At 38.5% G+C, this 20,333-nt stretch overlaps 2 protein-coding genes across 4 annotated transcripts in view; one reads left to right on the forward strand and one right to left on the reverse strand.

Annotated features, from left to right (window-relative positions):
• Positions 1-198: 198 nt before the first annotated feature.
• LOC103507690 (molybdopterin synthase catalytic subunit-like) overlaps positions 199-20,333 on the forward strand; it is a 22,527-nt gene continuing 2,392 nt past the window's right edge. The window contains exons 1-7 of one of the 3 annotated variants that reach the window (XM_017443440.2): positions 199-348; positions 1,031-1,215; positions 2,781-2,854; positions 4,069-4,234; positions 4,553-4,696; positions 6,299-6,531; positions 7,081-7,170. In XM_017443440.2, the coding sequence (XP_017298929.1) occupies positions 266-348; positions 1,031-1,215; positions 2,781-2,854; positions 4,069-4,234; positions 4,553-4,696; positions 6,299-6,531; positions 7,081-7,170 (975 nt within the window). In that variant the 5' untranslated portion in view covers positions 199-265. Of the gene's footprint in view, positions 349-1,030; positions 1,216-2,780; positions 2,855-3,234; positions 3,464-4,068; positions 4,235-4,552; positions 4,697-6,298; positions 6,532-7,080; positions 7,171-7,841; positions 8,075-8,501; positions 8,592-20,333 lie in introns of those variants that run through there. The other 2 variants (XM_017443441.2, XM_026822496.1) reach the window with 2 other exon arrangements.
• Positions 8,875-12,025, reverse strand: LOC108252200 (ADP-ribosylation factor-like protein 2). The gene is made up of 4 exons (XM_026822485.1): positions 11,826-12,025; positions 11,455-11,529; positions 9,354-9,516; positions 8,875-9,033 (listed from the first exon to the last, which is right to left on the reverse strand). The coding sequence occupies exons 1-4, from the start codon at positions 11,900-11,902 to the stop codon at positions 8,875-8,877; spliced, it is 474 nt and encodes a 157-aa protein (XP_026678286.1). The 5' UTR covers positions 11,903-12,025.

Here is a 20,333-nt window from a genome sequence, read left to right on the forward strand (position 1 = left end):
ATTGTACTGAACAAAATTAACCATTTGTCTGTGAAAATCTCTGATTTCGTGACAGACTATAAATGGCTCTTAATTAAGTCAAAGTGAAACAAATTTTAGCCAATCAGATGTTTGTAATTGATCCTTAGGTGTGGCTTGAGAGCCAGTATTTTGTTCATAAACATGGCCCTAGATTCACTTTTTTGTCCTCTGTAAGAATTTTGTTTAATCTTTTTATCTCTTGCCTATCCAGGTTGTATCTTTGCATTATGAAGCTTACAAGTCCATGGCCCTGAAAGTTTTCAAGGATATTTGCAATAACCTACGTGAGACCTGGCCAGACATTGTCAATGTAGCCATCTATCATAGGTAAGGCGTTTTTTTTTCTTCCTTTTTCATTTTATTTTAAGGTTTGGCCTTCATAGAGGGGGTGTTCTAATGTGGCTGTTCTAATAGGTGGCTGTTCTAATAATGGAGGTCTTATCATGCTGCAATCAAAGACAGAAAAGGGACAGAATAGGAGAAAGCCAGCCGTTCCAAAAACGAACCTTATCTGTTCGGTATAAATTACGCCCCAGGCGGGAATCGAACCCGTGACGTAGCGCTTACAAGGTAGGCACACTAGCTATTTTAAGGTTTGGCCTTCATAGAGGGGGTGGCTGTTCTAATAATGGAGGTCTTATCATGCTGCAATCAAAGACAGAAAAAGGACAGAATAGGAGAAAGCCAGCCGTTCCGAAAACGAACCTTATCTGTTCGGTATAAATTACGCCCCAGGCGGGAATCGAACCCGTGACGTAGCGCTTACAAGGTAGGCACACTAGCTTCCAAGTGAACTAGATTGGCCAAGGAGAAAAGTAAGTAATGGGCTCTTGGCTCTTAAACACTCTTACTGAATTCTCAGTAAATGGTTTCTTTAAATTAAAATGATCCCAAAGGCAAGGTAAATCTAGACCCTTGACAAATGGAGTTTGCCTGAAAGCATGTGATGTGTTCAAATACACTTGACCCCCAATGCTCTTTTGACTTTGTGATTTGATTTCTCCCTCAGACTTGGCAACGTACCTGTGAGTGAAGCCAGTGTGGTGATTGCCATCTCCTCACCTCACCGTCAGACAGCGCTGTCGGCAGTGGAACACGCTATTAACAAACTGAAAGAGATGGCACCTATCTGGAAGAAAGAGGAGTATGCTCCCGGTACCCACACGGATGCACAGTGGAAGGAAAACTCAGAATGTATGTGGCGAGTAAAACACTAGACACTTAACCCAAAGGTCTGTTCCCACTTGTCGTGAGTTTCACCCCGATTTTTTCCCGAATGTCCTGTATGTAATGTAATTTTAATGAGAGTGTTACGCACGACACGATTTTTACTTTCTATTTTTTCCGGGCGACACAAAATATCCTTGCAGGCAATGTAATTTAAATAAAAGTGTTCTCACTACGCACGACACGGTTTCTTCCGACAAGTGGGAATGGGCCTTAAGGCTAAAAACAGAATGAAGCAGAAAGTATAGCGCGCAGAGCACGTGTAGAACAAACAGCCCTAAGAGTCGGATTAAGCTTATACGAATCGACGACATCGATAGTGGGAAGCAACAAATTCAAATGACATAGAGCCGAAAGCAAAAAGCTCTATGCTCTTTGCTTTAATCTGTTTTTAGCCTTAACCTCCGTGGTCGAGTGGGTATCACATGCAACCCTTTCACGCCAGAGGTCCCAGGAATCTGGTGGGGTCGAAGTTTTTTCAACTCAGTGATTTGAAGTTCGGAGTATTTTGCTCAGATTTTTGCGTGTTTCCAGTTTTCAACGAACACTTCTTCCATAACTTTAATTTTTTTTTTCTTGTTATCATTTCGAGGTTGTTAATTTTAAGTCCATTAGCTTTATCACTTATCTTTTTAAGTGCAATTCATTTTCATACGTGCCTTCTTTGTGTGTTGTTTAGTTTTTTTTTCTAAAATAACCTTTTCCTTTACGAATCAATTTTGGTTTCTTGTAAAAGTAACAAAAAATTTCTTTTTTTGATGCCGATTTTCGAAAACATGGTCTGTGCAATATGCGATCTTTTCAAATTACATGTGATATAATGATCAATTTTTGGAGCTAACAAGGCCGAAGATGTTTGTGTGAAGATAGGTTCTACTGCAATACTTACTCGTAATTTTAGAATTAAACATAACCTAAGTACCTAGGTATATTTCTTCTTTTCTCTGTCACCTTCATCGTATTTCCCCGAAATATAAAATGTCCATTACACATTTTCATGATTAAGTAAAACTACCTTCTTTATTGCTTTACCTCTATTTTAACTTATATTAGGAGTAGGATATCTTTTAGTTTATTGTTTAATTTAATTTAATTTAATTTACGTCAGAATCTATCAATATGAAAGATCTACATTTACAATAATTTTGCACGTAAATACAGGAGATCAGTTTACATAATTGATAAAAAAGGAAAAATACAATAAAAAATCAAAATAAAAGGTGAGAATTGGTGTTTGGGTACATAGGTACATATTACATAATCATGTACTTACCTAAGTATGGTAACCCTCCAGCAAAACGTATCAGAAACTTTCACTTTGAGCACAATCGAGTAGGTACTTTTTTAAAGAGGTTTTATATTCAGAAACAAAATAAACAAAAGAAAATGTTTCGGACACAAGTCTGGAGAGTAAAAAAAAGTTGCTGTATTGTTGAGAAACAATGTCTGTCTGTATGTGTACTAGGTTAAAGACAACACAATCTCGATATGTGCGCTAAATATGTTTCATGATGTTGTATTGCCCTTCTCAGTGCCACCACCTAAACAGGAACATCTTAGCGAGCTCGATCCAAGTATGATACAAATCAACAGCAGTCATGAAGAGGTGAGTGCACCCAGTATTTAAATCTGGTAAAATAAATCAAATCATGATATTCTTTGTGGCAAAGCAGAGAGATTTTTCACAACTTTCACAGCATTAATAAGTGGGTATCACAGCATTACTAAGTGGGTATCACAGCATTACTAAGTGGGTATCACAGCATTACTAAGTGCCTCCTTTACTATTAATTCTCATTCATCAATCATTTTACACTGGCACATCTTTCACAGCATTACTAAGTGGGTATCACAGCATTACTAAGTGGGTACATCACAGCATTACTAAGTGCCTCCTTTACTATTAATTCTCATTCATCAATCATTTTACACTGGCACACATGGCCTTGTTTCTCAGCGTTAAGAGGTTTTATATTCAGAAACAAAATAGACAAAAGAAAATGTTTCGGACACAAGTCTGGAGAGTAAAAAAAAGTTGCTGTATTGGTGAGAAACAATGTCTGTCTGTATGTGTACTAGGTTAAACACAATCTCGATATGTGCGCTAAATATGTTTCATGATGTTGTATTGCCCTTCTCAGTGCCACCACCTAAACAGGAACATCTTAGCGAGCTCGATCCAAGTATGATACAAATCAACAGCAGTCATGAAGAGGTGAGTGCACCCAGTATTTAAATCTGGTAAAATAAATCAAATCATGATATTCTTTGTGGCAAAGCAGAGAGATTTTTCACAACTTTCACAGCATTACTAAGTGGGTATCACAGCATTACTAAGTGCCTCCTTTACTATTAATTCTCATTCATCAATCATTTTACACTGGCACACATGGCCTTGTTTCTCAGCGTGTAAATAAACAAACAATTTTACACTGGTAATGCCGCCACTGGTTGCTAGTTGCTACTCGATACGTTCCGATCCACTCGATTTTGAAGTGTAATAGAATTTATTAATTTTCAGGTGTAAACCAACCTCAGTGGTGTACTGGTTAGCGCGGTGGACTCTGGATCTGGAGGTTGGTGGTTCGAGTCCGCTACTCGATACGTTCCGATCCACTCGATTTTGAAGTGTAATACAATTTATTAATTTTCAGGTGTAAACCAACCTCAGTGGTGTACTGGTTAGCGCGGTGGACTCTGGATCTGGAGGTTGGTGGTTCGAGTCCAAGTCATAAAATTTAGCGTAGTGTATTAAGCGGCGAACGACATTTGTGACGAGCATTAATGCTTAACACAATTAAAGTTCCTTATTAATTTCAGGTGTTCTCCAACATCAAAGCATTCATGGCGTACCGCAAGAAGATGAATAACAAGGACAATATGAAGACATATTGCCTGAGAAAGGCAGAAGAGAGACCGGAATATTCTTGCTGTAGAGTAGACGCTGTGGGACGTCGAGTTATATCAACCCAGGCTGAAATACAATGTAAGTACTACTGCCAGCGGAATACACAATTATACACGAAAAGTCCACTTTGAGACCCAGGTGTAGGGGCAAACAGCCCTAAAGGATGCGTTAAGCTTCTACGAAAGCACGCTGAATGTATCAGTTCCCAATGGATCACTAAAGCAACGTTTCGCGTGGTTAGTATCCGGATGGGTGACCTGGCCAATAATTGCATGCTGGCTTTTTTCGGTCTCACACAAGCTGGGTAAGGTTAAATTGTAGCCAACTCTGGAGTAAAGGGACTTTCCAGTCCTATGCGAGCAGTATAAATAAGCACTATTAAATAATAATTTTCAGATCGTAAAGAGCACTATGATGAGACTCCTGGTACGGATTGTAACTCCAACTCGGGTAAAACCAAGACCAAACGGTCTGCATCATCAAAAGAAGCGTCCAGTCGACAACTAATACAAGGGCAATGTAGACAATCCAATACAACAGGTGAGTGGAATCAACACATTTTGTTTCCTCCCCCCTCCCTCTAGCCGAATTGGACACTGAAATAAAAAGATACAAATCAACATTCAGACAATCAATATTACATACGAGTGCCAGCCTAGTTAGCTTAGTTGGTAGTGCGTCTGCCTTGTAAGCGCTAGGCCGCGGGTTCGATTCCTGCCCGGGGCGGATTTTATCCTGATGGGATAATGTTCGTTCTCGGAACGGCTGGCTTTCTCCTATCCTGTCTTCCTTCTCTCTTCGATTTCGGGACGATAAGACCATAGCAGTTACAGTTCCCTCTGTCAAACCTCTTAAAAAAAAAAAAAAAAGAGAAACATTGTTTCGCCATTTTCTCCCCATTTGTTGCGAAATTTATGATTTTCCACATTTGTGTTGGTAGCGCCGTTTGTATCATGAAATCGTTGAAATTTCTCCATGAAGAGAGATAAAGGGAGAGAGAGAGAGAGAGAGAGAGAGAGGGAAAGATATAAAGGGAGATGGGAAAGTAAAGAGAGAGAAGTGAGATTATGAAATGAAATGTCTGAAGTTTCAAGTTTTTTTTCTGCTGCTGAGAACTGAGAAGTTAAAGTGTTTGTAAAATGTAATATTCTTGAAAATTGAAATGCGATATTAAGGTGTTTTTCGCTCTACCTCTGAAATGAAAACAGTCCAAAATTCAAGTTTGCTGAAAACAATAAAAGAAGCTTAACTATCGTCCCGTCCCGAAAATGTTCCAACAAGGATGGTTTACACTAGAGATAGACCGATACATCGACTACGGTTAGTGTAAATCAGCCTTTAGTGCTCATCTCTGTAAATACAATAGTAGTTCAAGGAATGTATCCGAATTCCGAATTGACAATTGTTTAGAATTTTTGTCTATCCGAATTGAACTGGAGTACCTCTCCTACATGGCCCACAGATCCCAAAAAAACCATTAGATACTCGTACAAGCCTCGGATTTGCATTACACTGTTCCAATTTTGCTTCCTAAAAATAATTATATTCCGCGTAGGAGAAGATTGGGGCTTTAGTTTATAACGTGTTTTTTTCCAATCCCTTCTTTATCAAAAAGACATGCATAAAATTTGAGTAATACAACAAGAATACGTAAAATAAAATAATAGAGATGTATGAAATACATATTGTTTTGTGATTATTGTGTAAAAGAAATGCAATAGGGAGTAGGTAATGCAACGCTTGTAGCTACGAAATAATCCAAATATCTTATAGGGATTTTTTCTACTCCCTTTCTCTCTTCCTATCTGTTAGGGATTCTTTAGTTATTTAAAAGTCTCTCTCTCTCTCTCTCTCTCTCTCTCTCTCTCTCTCTCTTCAACATATTTCACGCCCAGTCGACTATGTTTGGACACACCCTAACTGGTAACTGCTGAGTTCTTATCGTCCCGAAAGCGAAGAGAGAAGGAAGACAGGATAGGAAAAAGCCTGCCGTTCCGAGAACGAACCTCATCCGTTCAGGATAAAGTACCTATGTCCCGGGCGAGAATCGAACCCGCGACCTAGCGCTTACAAGGGAGACGCGCTACCCCCCAAGCTAACTAGGCTGGCAAACACAGCTTTAAATACCGGTATATCCACCAGGTTCTGATTCACCCGACACACAGCGCCACCTGTTGCAGCAAAGTACAACTACGCCAGTCACTCATGATGATCCTAACATTCCATTTGGAATATCAGAGAGACTCTCCCTCATAGAACACCATGTGGGGATCAAACCTAGCGGACCGAATGGTGACTTGTACGTGCGACTCAAACAGATTGAGGATAAAATCATTCAGATAGAAGACGATTGTGAGGAGTATTTGAGACAGAAGGTAAGTGCGCGTTTACATCGGAGTCTCAACCCTCGACCATAGCCTAGTACCAACCCAAGGTAGAATAAACAAACTGTGCTAATGAATAGAAGCATAATCAACGGAGACTTGACCATAACTCCGACCCTGGGAGATAAAGTTCTCCGCGGGCAGAAATCAAACCCGCGACCTAACGCTTACAAGGCAGACGCGCTATCCTCCAAGATAACTGGGCTGACGATTTTTTTTTCTTCTACAAAGGAATAATAATAATAATAGTGCTTATTTATACTGCTCGCATAGGACTGAAAAGTCCCTTTACTCCAGCAGTAGGCTACTACTATTATTGTGGTCAAATTCTCAAATTATATTGAGGATAAAATTCCATACCTCAGCTGGGATTGAACCCACGCCCTCCTGTTTACCAGGAAAAGAAGAGAATTAAGTAAATTTTGGGAGAGAGAAATTTTGGGAGAGCAGAAAGTAGATTGGTAGAGAGGAAACTGAAAGAACTTTTCGTAGTGAAACTAGACTGGATTATCTTAAAATCGTAATGTACATCTGTTTCAGAATTACTTCAGAAAATATGAGCCCCTCTCTAATCTCACTTGCCCTGTAATATCGTCCCATGATCGAAAGACCCAGCATGTCAAACCTAGGGTAGGTGTCTCAAGTTTTTTTTTTCATTCCATATGGATCACTAAAGTTAGGCAAAGTTGCGCGGTTGGTATTCGGACGGGTGATCATGTAAGTTTTTTTTTTTTTTTTAAGAGGTTTGACACAATTTTGCACGTAAATACAGGAGATCAGTTTACATAATTGATAAAAAAGGAAAAATACAATAAAAAATCAAAATAAAAGGTGCCTATTATTTGTTTCCCTTTATCGAATTCTGTGATTTTTGTGTTGTTTAAAGAGCCTAGTTACCTATTTGTTTTGATTAAAGAGTCTACCTATTTGTCTTGCTTAAAGAGTCTAGTTATTTTTCTTGTACAAAGAGTCTAGTTATTTTCAAATTTATTACAATTATTTTGCTTAAGAGTATAGTTTGTAATTTTTCTTCTCTTGCTTTAAAGAGTCTAGTTATTTTTCTTGTACAAAGAGTCTAGTTATTTTCAAATTTATTACAATTATTTTGCTTAAGAGTATAGTTTGTAAGCGGACAGGATAGTAGAAAGCCAGCCCTTCCGAGAACGAACCTCATCCGTTCAGGATAAAGTATGTCCCGGGCGAGAATCGAACCCGCGACCTAACGCTTACAAGGGAGACGCGCTACCCCCCAAGCTAACTAGGCTGGCAAACACAGCTTTAAATACCGGTATATCCACCAGGTTCTGATTCACCCGACACACAGCGCTACCTGTTGAAGCAAAGTACAACTACGCCAGTCACTCATGATGATCCCAACATTCCATTTGGAATATCAGAGAGACTCTCCCTCATAGAACACCATGTGGGGATCAAACCTAGCGGACCGAATGGTGACTTGTACGTGCGACTCAAACAGATTGAGGATAAAATCATTCAGATAGAAGACGATTGTGAGGAGTATTTGAGACAGAAGGTAAGTCCGCGTCCACAACGGAGTCTGAACCCTCGACCATAGCCTAGTACCAACCCAAGGGAGAATAAACAAACTGTGCTAATGAATAGAAGGGGTCAGCTCCCATGACTTAGTGGTCACTGCGCTCGCCTTGCACGCGGGAGACCCGGGTTCGATTCCCGGCGGGGTCAAGAAATTTGTATCATGCAAAGGATTGATTCCGTGACTGGCTATTGCGTGGGGCCCACTCAGCCTCGTGAGGAAAATGAGTAGCTATGACATGTAAATGCGCATAGCGACCGGTGCCAGTCCAAATGTTGTATGAACAATGGCCCACACTCAGCCTCGTGAGGAAAATGAGTAGCTATGACATATAAATGCGCATAGCGACCGGTGCCAGCATGGTAGGTAAATTATCTGGTTTCTGGTTTATGTACATGTGTTTCAGAATTACTTCAGAAAATATGAGCCCCTCTCTAATCTCACTTGCCCTGTAATATCGTCCCATGACCGAAAGCCCCAGCATGTTAAACCTAGGGTAAGTGTTTCAAGGTTTTTTTTTTCATTCCATATGGATCACTAAAGTTGCGCGGTTGGTATTCGGACGGGTGATCATGTAAGCAATCGCGTGCTGTTGGCGGGTAGCTTCCCGCGCAATCATCGGGGGCACGGTTGGTCCAGTGGTAACGCGCTTGCTTGCCATGCAGAAGGTCCCGGGTTCGAATCCCACCATCGACAAAAATTTGTGCAGACAAATTAAAGGAAAAAAGGGGGGGAAAACAATAGGTCAAATCTTCCAAGTAGGTGTCCAAGTATTTTAATTAGTTAGATACTTCATTAAGTAAAACTTGGAACTTACTTTGTTTGTTCAATTTTACTTTGGTTGCTTTTTCACTTACGTTTTTGATATCTTCAGGTGTGAGGGCACCTTCTATATCTTGTTTGTTTGCAAACACCAGCAAGGTTGCTCCAGCTAATCTCTGAAATTCGGACAAGTAAACTTAGTAAATAAAATATTCGATGAAAAGTTGAGTGATAAGGTCTTATTATTTTTTTTTGTCTTCTTTTTTCTTTAGAAAAGGAACAAAGTCTCCATAATAATAATTAAATTTACCCATCAACTCTTTTTCTTTCTTTCTTCAAAACAGATTCCTTCATATGTAAGTACTTAGGTACTTAAGTTAATTCTTTGGATTCATTCATGAGTAGGTAAATAAAATACTCAAATTGCAAGATCCAAGTAGATTTTTTTCTTTCAAGTACCTACTAGGCATGCTATTTTTACTCAATCTTTTATTACCTCTTCCTGTAGAAGTTCATGTAGCTCCCGAGCACAGTCTTCTAGTCTCCGTTTGTCGGCACTGTCCACAACCCATATCAGACCATCCGTGCTTTCAAAATAGTTTCTCCAATACGATCTTAATGATTTCTGTCCTCCCACATCCCAGATGTTCAATTTGAATCTGAAAGTCATTATCATTTTTTTTTTTTTTAAGATGAGTGTTTCACCGCCGTTTTTATTTCGTAGCAATGAAACAACTGCTACATTGGACACTTGTGGTCTGTGTCGTAGCATGCCCATCCCGTAGTATGAATACGATCTCAATGATTTCTGTCCTCCCACATCCCAGATGTTCAATTTGAATCTGAAAGTCATTATCATTTGTTGACGGCTCAAAGGGAACCGTCAGATCCCCAAGGTAAACGGGACAGAGGCAGGGAGTAAGAAGTGATTGGTTATTGGTACCACCAGAATAACGTCATTTTAATTTTAGCCTTTTGGTTGAAATACCAAGGTATTTCAAGGGGGGGACTATGTTGACGGCTCAAAGGGAACCGTCAGATCCCCAAGGTAAACGGGACAGAGGCAGGGAGTAAGAAGTGATTGGTTATTGGTACCACCACTCTCAATAATAAGGGGTTGGGGGTGGTAATGGGAATCTTCTTTCTCCCTGCACTGGGCTTTCTAGAATCACTACTTGTCGGGACTTTGTATAAAGAACAACTACTTGAGCAGACTTTGTGTGAATCACTACTTGTCGGGAATTTGTATAAAGAACAACTGCTTTACGAGACTTTGTGTGAATTTGAGATCTCCGGGAAATAACTACATATAGAGATCGCGGGTGAATAACTTCTCTTTGTTACTTAATGTAAACTACTTCCATTGATATTTTGTGTAATAATATTTTGTCCAAGAGACATCGGGTTTAGACTCTTGAGAGTCCGGGTTAATTAATAAGTACTTACTTATTCGGGATTCAAAGGAAGAACATTTATTTCAAGTTATTAATATTTGTCTCAGTAGTAACTAAAGATTTAAAAAAAAAGTGTTAATTAAGCTTCTGGAATTTTCTTTCCTACAAATCCCAAGAGTGGACAACTACTTCTAAAGCTCATGCCGCGGAGAAACATACTAAATATGACAGGGCGGTTGAGGATATTCAGGGGTCTTTTTCTTCACTTATTTGTTCGGTTGATGGTGCATTCCATCTTGAGTTCACATCCTTCCTAAAAAGAATAGCCTCAACACTATGTGCAAAATGGAACAAGTGCGTCAGCCAGTTATCAGGGTGGATAAAGACCAAGGTTGAAATAGCAATAATACGGGCAGTGTCCCTGAGGCTGCAAGGGAGCTGTTACAAGTCTCTCATCAGATGGGCGAGAAGAGACACAATTTAAATAAAGATTTAAAAAAATGTGTTAATTAAGCTTCTGGAATTTTCTTTCCTACAAATCCCAAGAGTGGACAACTACTTCTAAAGCTCATGCTGTGGAGAAACATACTAAATATGACAGGGCGATTGAGGATATTCAGGGGTCTTTTTCTCCACTTATTTGTTCGGTTGATGGTGCATTGCATCTTGAGTTCCCACCCTTCCTAAAAAGAATAGCCTCAACACTAAGTGCAAAATGGAACAAGTGCGCCAGCCAGTTATCAGGGTGGATAAAGACCAAGGTTGAAATAGCAATAATACGGGCAGTGTCCCTGAGGCTGCAAGGGAGCTGTTACAAGACCAGAAGTTTAAACTTGGAAGATGGGGCAGGGGTTCCTTAATAGGTTGATGTTGTTTTCTGGTGATGTTTTTTTTTCTTTCTTCTTACGCACAAATGGTTTATTAATAAAGTACACATCCTATTTTAGACTAAAAAAAAAAAGATATTTTCATTGTTTGCTAGTATGAGACTGAAAAAATGGTCAACGTATTGCCTAAATACCAAAAACCTTATTGCAAGCGAAAATCTATTGAGGGTACCTATTCAATTTGTTCCCAGAAGAGCAAGATGTTATGAAAATTAGAAATTAGGTACACTTTGTTTTGTATTAAAACATAGCTGGTGCTTTACTTCTAAAAAGATTTATTATCCTACCATGAAATTACCCCGACATGATAACTTACCCTCTATGTTCAAGGGTTTTAATATTGAATCCTAGAGTTGGTGAAATCTCATTGATATCTTCTCCATACCAGTTCCTTTGGTAGCAATATTCCACGGACGTGACTTCTGCACAAGTACCGATAAAGTTTGTCCAGGTAGACATTGAACCCACAACCTATCATCTACAAGGCAGATACACTACTGAAATATTGATTTATCACTATGAGCTTTACAGATCTATTATGACAAAGTGTTTTTTTCCACCAGTCTGCCCAAACTAGTCCTTATCAATCCACTTATGGCAGATATGGGGTTCTGGTTTTTCTAGTTTACTCCAGCCAGAAGTCAGTTCCCTTGGAATAGTGATCATGCAGTGTTTTATTATCAGTAAGATAAAGGATACAGCATGAGAAGTCTCATCTCTTTCTCCTTCTGCTTGGTTTTCTTCAGGACAGTTAAGAACCCCATCTTACTCTGCAAGAGTGTACGGACGTTTACTACAGCAACACTTGGAAATATCAAACTTATTGGACCATAAAGACCATCGTTATGTTAAATTTATTATCCAAAATTAAATTGAACTTTAATCCACAACCCACAACTTTTTTTTTTACTTTTTCCAAAATTTGATTCACCAAATTTGAAAAGTTCGCGGTCAGAAAAATTAAAGATGTACATTTGGCAACATGGTAGCTTATCAACTTAAAATTAACCTTTCGATGTCACTCAGGACATCATCTTCAGACCAAGATAGATGTTGACTCTATCGCAGCAGGAGTAGAAGTGAGGAAATTACATGGTAATCCACAACCCACAACCTTTTTTACTTTTTCCAAAATTTAATTCACCAAATTTGAAAAGTTCGCGGTCAGAAAAATTAAAGATGTACATTTGGCAACATGGTAGCTTATCGACTTAAAATTAACCCTTTCTTATCTTAATAGACAAGATCAAACAGTCAAAAACAGATCTAAAGATTATTTTCAATTTATTGTATGATAAATGAATAATTTCATTATAAATAAAATGGGCGAAATTGAAAAAAATGGTTATTTCAAATAAATCTGACTGGAAAATAATCTGCAAAGGATAAAGCGAAATCGACGGATATGCGTGCTTCAGCGGACGTGTGAACGCGCCTTCTCATAAAGTTTTCTCTGTGCATTACATAAAGTTTTCTCTGTGCATTAAATTTGTCAAATCTGCGAAAATTTGAGAAAAATCCTTTTCTGATAAGGAAAAAGGAAAATAAGAAAATTGGCGACTGGAAATCACCTTCGTAATCAGCTAATCAGCTCTTGTAATTGAGTTTTTATCAGGACAAAGTTATAGCGAAATGTTGTTGTTTACAAATGCAAAGGAGCTGATAACCAGGTCATTTTCTTGGAGAAAAAAAATGTAAAAAAGGTAATAAAAAAGGGGGTAAATGTAACTAGGTAATAATACTGTTACAGTGTAACTTATTTTATTAGGTGAGTAGAATTTGAAAGTCTACAAAACAAAAAAGGAATGCAATGAAAAATAAATCTAGCGTGAAGTGTGGAGTCATGGAAAATGAAAAAATATAAAATTAGTACAAAAATATGTTACTTTGATTCCTTACATGTATGAAAAATAAATAAATAATCTAAATTTTAAATAATGAGTCTACTCTATTGTACACGATTCAACTATGAGCTCAATATACAATAACCCTACGGGAGACATCGTTCACCTCAATGTTGGAGGAACCAGGTAAATATCTTGTTGTTCAGAGACCTGTAGATCCAACTCACCCTCTGTGTCTACCTACAATCTCGAGTTGAAGTGTTCGGTAATCTCTGGAAACACTGAAGACTGATTGGTGTTGGGTATATTGTCTGACTGTGGGAGCATGCTCAGATGTAATGTGTGACTATAAGATGAGATTATAGATCCCATCCTCAGAAAAGTGGCTCTATAAAAGCCTCCATAAGCACAGTGGGGTCTAAAACTGAGTGAGCAAATGTAAGACATGTGCAGGTTATGACTGTAGAATGTAGATCCAACTCACCCTCTGTGTCTACCTACAATCTCGAGTTGAAGTGTTCGGTAATCTCTGGAAAGTTTTCCAGTGGAAACACTGAAGACTGATTGGTGTTGGGTATATTGTCCGACTATCGGAGCATGCTCAGATGTAATGTGTGACTATAAGATGAGATTATTCCTCAGAAAAGTGGCTCTATAAAAGCCTCCATAAGCACAGTGGGGTCTAAAACTGAGTGAGCAAATGTAAGACATGTGCAGGTTATGAATACTTGGTCTAGTCACAAGGAAAATATCTATAGGACACAAAAAATGATATTGTTGAGGTGGTTAGAAGCACAAGATCAGTTGAAGTGTTTGAGAGTTTGCAAATAGGTAGAACCACATTGTTGTCCAATAGAGGTGTAGACCGTGCTTTACACTCGTATTTATGAACAAGAATGATCGTTCTTAGATCAGTCTCAAGTCAAAATTGACCAATCAAATGCCTTGAGACTATATAGGGGTGTGGCATGCAATGACTCACCACTGGCAGATACAGGACGTGGTACCCATAGCGTCATTTGATACGGCCGGTTCATTTCTACTGCTCGGATGTAACAATGGATCTATCTATTATATTGGTGAGTACGACAGAGAAAAGTTATTTTAGCCAGCCTAGTTAGCTTAGTTGGTAGCGCGTCTGCCTTGTAAGCGCTAGGACGCGGGTTCGATTCCCGCCCGGGGCGGATTTTATCCCGTGGTATAGCATTACTTAAGTAAATTGCTAGTTAGCAATATTTCCTATTTATAAACCTATTTAGACTGATTGCCTTCCTATTTTGATTTCAGATTTTCCACATCCATTCAAACCCTGTGGTCTAGCATTACTTAAGTAAATATTACTAGTTAGCAATATTTCCTATTTATAAACCTATTTAGACTGATTGCCTTCCTATTTTGATTTCAGATTTTCCACATCCATTCAAACCCTCATGTGGGTGCCAGACTCATTTTTTACTGCTCTCCTTAGTGGACGTATTTCAAGCTTGAAAGATGAAACTGGAGCCATATTTATTGATAGAGATCCCAAGGTTTTTGCCATTATCTTGAACTCCATTTGAGTTATCATAAATATTGTCCAGTGTGGTATAGCATTAGTAAATTGCTAAGTAGTTGGCAATATTTCCTATTTATAAACCTATTTAGACTGATTGCCTTCCTATTTTGATTTCAGATTTTCCACATCCATTCAAACCCTAATGTGGGTGCCAGACTCATTTTTTACTGCTCTGCTTAGTGGACGTATTTCAAGCTTGAAAGATGAAACTGGAGCCATATTTATTGATAGAGATCCCAAGGTTTTTGCCATTATCTTGAACTACTTGCGTACCCGGGATATAGATTTGAAAAGTACTGACCTGAGAACTTTACGGCATGAAGCAGAATATTATGGCATAGCTCCTTTGGTGAAGAGATTGGTCTTGTGTGAAGATTTGAACCAGTCTTCTTGTGGAGATGTTTTATTCTACGGTTATCTACCTCCTCCATGTAAGTATTGAAAGCTGCTTGTATTCAACTGAAAAATGTTATTTTATGAAATATGTATGTAGAAATGAAGAAGAAATAATTATACATTTTTGTAAACATATAAACAAACTGCCAATCTCTGGCTGCTTGCTAAAAAAGTACAGTATAGCAATCAATCTTTAGATATTTGTTTTCATATTGTCTCAACGGAATGTTATTTTATAAAATATGTATGTAGAAATGAAGAAATAATTATACATTTTTGTAAACAAATAAACAAACTGCCAATCTCTGGCTGCTTGCTAAAAAAGTACAGTATAGCAATCAATCTTTAGATATTTGTTTTCATATTGTCTCAACTGATTCCCGCCCGGAACAGACTTCATCCTAACTTTTATTTCCTCTTCTTATTTTGTAGACTTTATCCTAACTTTCATTTCCTCTTGTTATTTTGTAATGATATTACAAACACTTTCTCCTATCATGTTAATGGCACTTTTTTAAAGCCGTAAATTGTATCAATAAAATAACCAGACAAGGTTCGTTTAAGTATCTCTTCGATTTCTTGATAAGATCTCTAAAGAGGAGAAAAAAAAAAATCCCCAATTTAGTTTATACCTCATTGATACGTTAAACACTACTACATTAGACTCGTCTGTGTCGTAGCATGCTCTTCCCGTAGTATGTCTCTCACAAGATGGACGAGTAGGGAGGTAGGGACACAATACTTCTTAGAGGGACTGGGAGTTTGACTTCATTATTCTTTCTCTTCTTCTTGTTTTTTTTTGGTTCGTTTCGGCCTACAGAGGACCACGTAGTTCTTACTTCTTATCATGTTTTCTCTTCATCCAGTAGATCTTCATTCTAATGTTTCGAGACCCATTTCATTCCACACTTGTTTAAACTTTCCTGTGCTTATATTTAGGTGTTTCTGGGGGAGCAGATCTTTTCATCAGTTGACTTGGATTCCGATGTTTCGAGATTTTCATTCCACACTTGTTTAAACTTTCCTGTGCTTATATTTAGGTGTTTCTGGGGGAGCAGATCTTTTCATCAGTTGACTTGGATTCCTTAAACAAGAAACTTGTTGACAGTAAAGCGATATGTATTCCATCAGAGCTTTTGCCGTGCTTTTCTTCTTACAACAGGTATATTTAACTTTCTATCTTTCAATTAGGGCTTGATCCATTTATGTTCTCTTCCTGGTAATTCAAAAATCAAGGTAATAGCTTATTATCTTTTTTCAGCCAGCCTAGTTAGCTTAGTTGGTAGTGCGTCTGCCTTGTAAGCGCTAGGCCGCGGGTTCGATTCCCGCCCGGGGCGGATAATTAGGGCTTGATCCATTTATGTTCTCTTCCTGGTAATTCAAAAGGTAATAGCTTATTATCTTTTTTCAGTCAGCCTAGTTAGCTTAGTTGGTAGTGCGTCTGCCTTGTAAGCGCTAGGCCGCGGGTTCGATTCCCGCCCGGGGCGGGTTTTATCCTGATGGGATAATGTTCGTTCTCGGAACGGCTGGCTTTCTCCTATCCTGTCTTCCTTCTCTCTTCGATTTCTCTAGCAGTCACAGTTCCCTCTGTCAAACCTCTTTAAAAAAAAACTTGATATTTGCATTCGCTTAAAAAAGTACAGTTACGGAACGGCTGGCTTTCTCCTATCCTGTCTTCTTTCTCTCTTCGATTTCGGGACGATAAGACCATAGCAGTTACAGTTCCCTCTGTGTTTGAGAGAGTTTGCAAATAAATATTTTTATCAAGCTCAACCAAAATCTGATAAACCATTTGAGTTATCATAAATATTGTCCAATGTGGTCTAATTTAAATGAGAGTGTTACGCACGCCACGATTTTCACTTTCTATTTTTCCCGGGCGACACAAAATATCCTTGCAGGCAATGTAATTTAAATAAAAGTGTTCTCACTACGCACGACACGATTTCTTCCGACAAGTGGGAACGGGCCTTAAGGCTAAAAACAGAATGAAGCAGAGAGTATAGCGCGCAGAGCACGTGTAGAACAAACAGCCCTAAGGAGTCCCTAACAGCCCTAAGAGTCGGATTAAGCTTATACGAATCTATGAGATCGACAGTGGGAAGCAACAAATTCAAACGACATAGAGCCGAAAGCAAAAAGCTCTATGCTCTTTGCTTTAATCTGTTTTTAGCCTTATCCGGGCGATACAAAATATCCTTGCAGGCAATGTAATTTAAATAAAAGTGTTCTCACTACGCACGACACCATTTCTTCCGACAAGTGGGAACGGGCCTTTAGGCTAAAAACAGAATGAAGCAGAGAGTATAGCGCGCAGAGCACGTGTAGAACAAACAGCCCTAAGGAGTCCCTAACAGCCCTAAGGAGTCCCTAACAGCCCTAATCGGATTAAGCTTATACGAATCGACGACATCGACAGTGGGAAGCAACAAATTCAAACGACATAGAGCCGAAAGCAAAAAGCTCTATGCTCTTTGCTTTAATCTGTTTTTAGCCTTAGTAACCTCCGTGGTCGAGTGGGTATCACATGCTACCCTTTCACGCCAGGGGTCCCAGGAATCTGGCGGGGTCGAAGTTTTTTCAACTCAGTGATTTGAAGTTCGGAGTATTTTGCTCAGATTTTTACGTGTTTCCAGTTTTCAACGAACACTTCTTCCATAACTTTAACTTTTTTTCTTGTTATAATTTCGAGGTTGTTAACTTTAAGTCCATTAGCTTTATCACTTATCTTTTTAAGTGCAATTCATTTTCAGACGTGCCTTCTTTGTGTGTTGTTTAGTTTTTGTTTCTAAAATAACCTTTTCCTTTACGAATCAATTTTGGTTTCTTGTAAAAGTAACAAAAAATTTCTTTTTTTGATGCCGATTTTCGAAAACATGGTCTGTGCAATATGCGATCTTTTCAAATTACATGTGATATAATGATCAATTTTTGGAGCTAACAAGGCCGAAGATGTTTGTGTGAAGATAGGTTCTACTGCAATACTTACTCGTAATTTTAGAATTAAACATAACCTAAGTACCTAGGTATATTTCTTCTTTTCTCTGTCACCTTCATCGTATTTCCCCGAAATATAAAATGTCCATTACACATTTTCATGATTAAGTAAAACTACCTTCTTTATTGCTTTACCTCTATTTTAACTTATATTAGGAGTAGGATATCTTTTAGTTTATTGTTTAATTTAATTTAATTTAATTTACGTCAGAATCTATCAATATGAAAGATCTACATTTACAATAATTTTGCACGTAAATACAGGAGATCAGTTTACATAATTGATAAAAAAGGAAAAATACAATAAAAAATCAAAATAAAAGGTGAGAATTGGTGTTTGGGTACATAGGTACATATTACATAATCATGTACTTACCTAAGTATGGTAACCCTCCAGCAAAACGTATCAGAAACTTTCACTTTGAGCACAATCGAGTAGGTACTTTTTTAGGAGGTTTTATATTATTCAGAAACAAAATAGACAAAAGAAAATGTTTTGGACACAAGTCTGGAGAGTAAAAAAAAAAGTTGCTGTATTGTTGAGAAACAATGTCTGTCTGTATGTGTACTAGGTTAAAGACAATCTCGATATGTGCGCTAAATATGTTTCATGATGTTGTATTGCCCTTCTCAGTGCCACCACCTAAACAGGAACATCTTAGCGAGCTCGATCCAAGTATGATACAAATCAACAGCAGTCATGAAGAGGTGAGTGCACCCAGTATTTAAATCTGGTAAAATAAATCAAATCATGATATTCTTTGTGGCAAAGCAGAGAGATTTTTCACAACTTTCACAGCATTAATAAGTGGGTATCACAGCATTACTAAGTGGGTATCACAGCATTACTAAGTGCCTCCTTTACTATTAATTCTCATTCATCAATCATTTTACACTGGCACACATGGCCTTGTTTCTCAGCGTGTAAATAAACAAACAATTTTACACTGGTAATGCCGCCACTGGTTGCTAGTTGCTACTCGATACGTTCCGATCCACTCGATTTTGAAGTGTAATACAATTTATTAATTTTCAGGTGTAAACCAACCTCAGTGGTGTACTGGTTAGCGCGGTGGACTCTGGATCTGGAGGTTGGTGGTTCGAGTCCAAGTCATAAAATTTAGCGTAGTGTATTAAGCGGCGAACGACATTTGTGACGAGCATTAATGCTTAACACAATTAAAGTTCCTTATTAATTTCAGGTGTTCTCCAACATCAAAGCATTCATGGCGTACCGCAAGAAGATGAATAACAAGGACAATATGAAGACATATTGCCTGAGAAAGGCAGAAGAGAGACCGGAATATTCTTGCTGTAGAGTAGACGCTGTGGGACGTCGAGTTATATCAACCCAGGCTGAAATACAATGTAAGTACTACTGCCAGCGGAATACACAATTATACACGAAAAGTCCACTTTGAGACCCAGGTGTAGGGGCAAACAGCCCCTTATTTAATTTGTAGTTTAAGAAATTCCAATATTAAATGACTAGTGGTTCAATGGATTGTAGAACTAAGGAAAGAGCCCTATATGGGATCTTAAAGGTCTCATCAAGCTTAAAATATTAATAGAAAAATGTCCTTCAGGCATTAAATATATTAAGGAATTCCACTAGCTATTTTTCTGTGCAGTCAGCCTTGTATAAGGACCATTGAGGACCTAGTTACCTAGTGCCCAGTGAAATGGCATAAAATATTGATATGACCTTATGTCCACCACTCAAACCCAGAACATCTGACAAACTATGGTACGTCAAGACATTTGGAAAAAGCTTGAGACCTAGGCCTGTCAGATGGTGTGAGACCTGGGTCTTGAGTTTTTTTTTTTTTTTTTTTTGTCACACATTTTCATCAAAAGAAGCGTCCAGTCGACAACTAATGCAAGGTCAATGTATACAATCCAATACAACAGGTGAGTGGAATCAACACATTTTGTTTCCTCCCCCCCTCCCTCTAGCCGAATTGGACACTGAAATAAAAAGATACAAATCAACATTCAGACAATCAATATTACATACGAGTGCCAGCCTATCATCAAAAGAAGCGTCCAGTCGACAACTAATACAAGGGCAATGTAGACAATCCAATACAACAGGTGAGTGGAATCAACACATTTTGTTTCCTCCCCCCTCCCTCTAGCCGAATTGGACACTGAAATAAAAAGATACAAATCAACATTCAGACAATCAATATTACATACGAGTGCCAGCCTAGTTAGCTTAGTTGGTAGTGCGTCTGCCTTGTAAGCGCTAGGCCGCGGGTTCGATTCCTGCCCGGGGCGGATTTTATCCTGATGGGATAATGTTCGTTCTCGGAACGGCTGGCTTTCTCCTATCCTGTCTTCCTTCTCTCTTCGATTTCGGGACGATAAGACCATAGCAGTTAAAGTTCCCTCTGTCAAACC

The sequence above is a fragment of the Diaphorina citri genome, unplaced genomic scaffold (genome assembly GCF_000475195.1).
Source record: "Diaphorina citri unplaced genomic scaffold, Diaci psyllid genome assembly version 1.1 scaffold335, whole genome shotgun sequence".
NCBI classification, from domain to species: Eukaryota; Metazoa; Arthropoda; class Insecta; order Hemiptera; family Psyllidae; genus Diaphorina; species Diaphorina citri.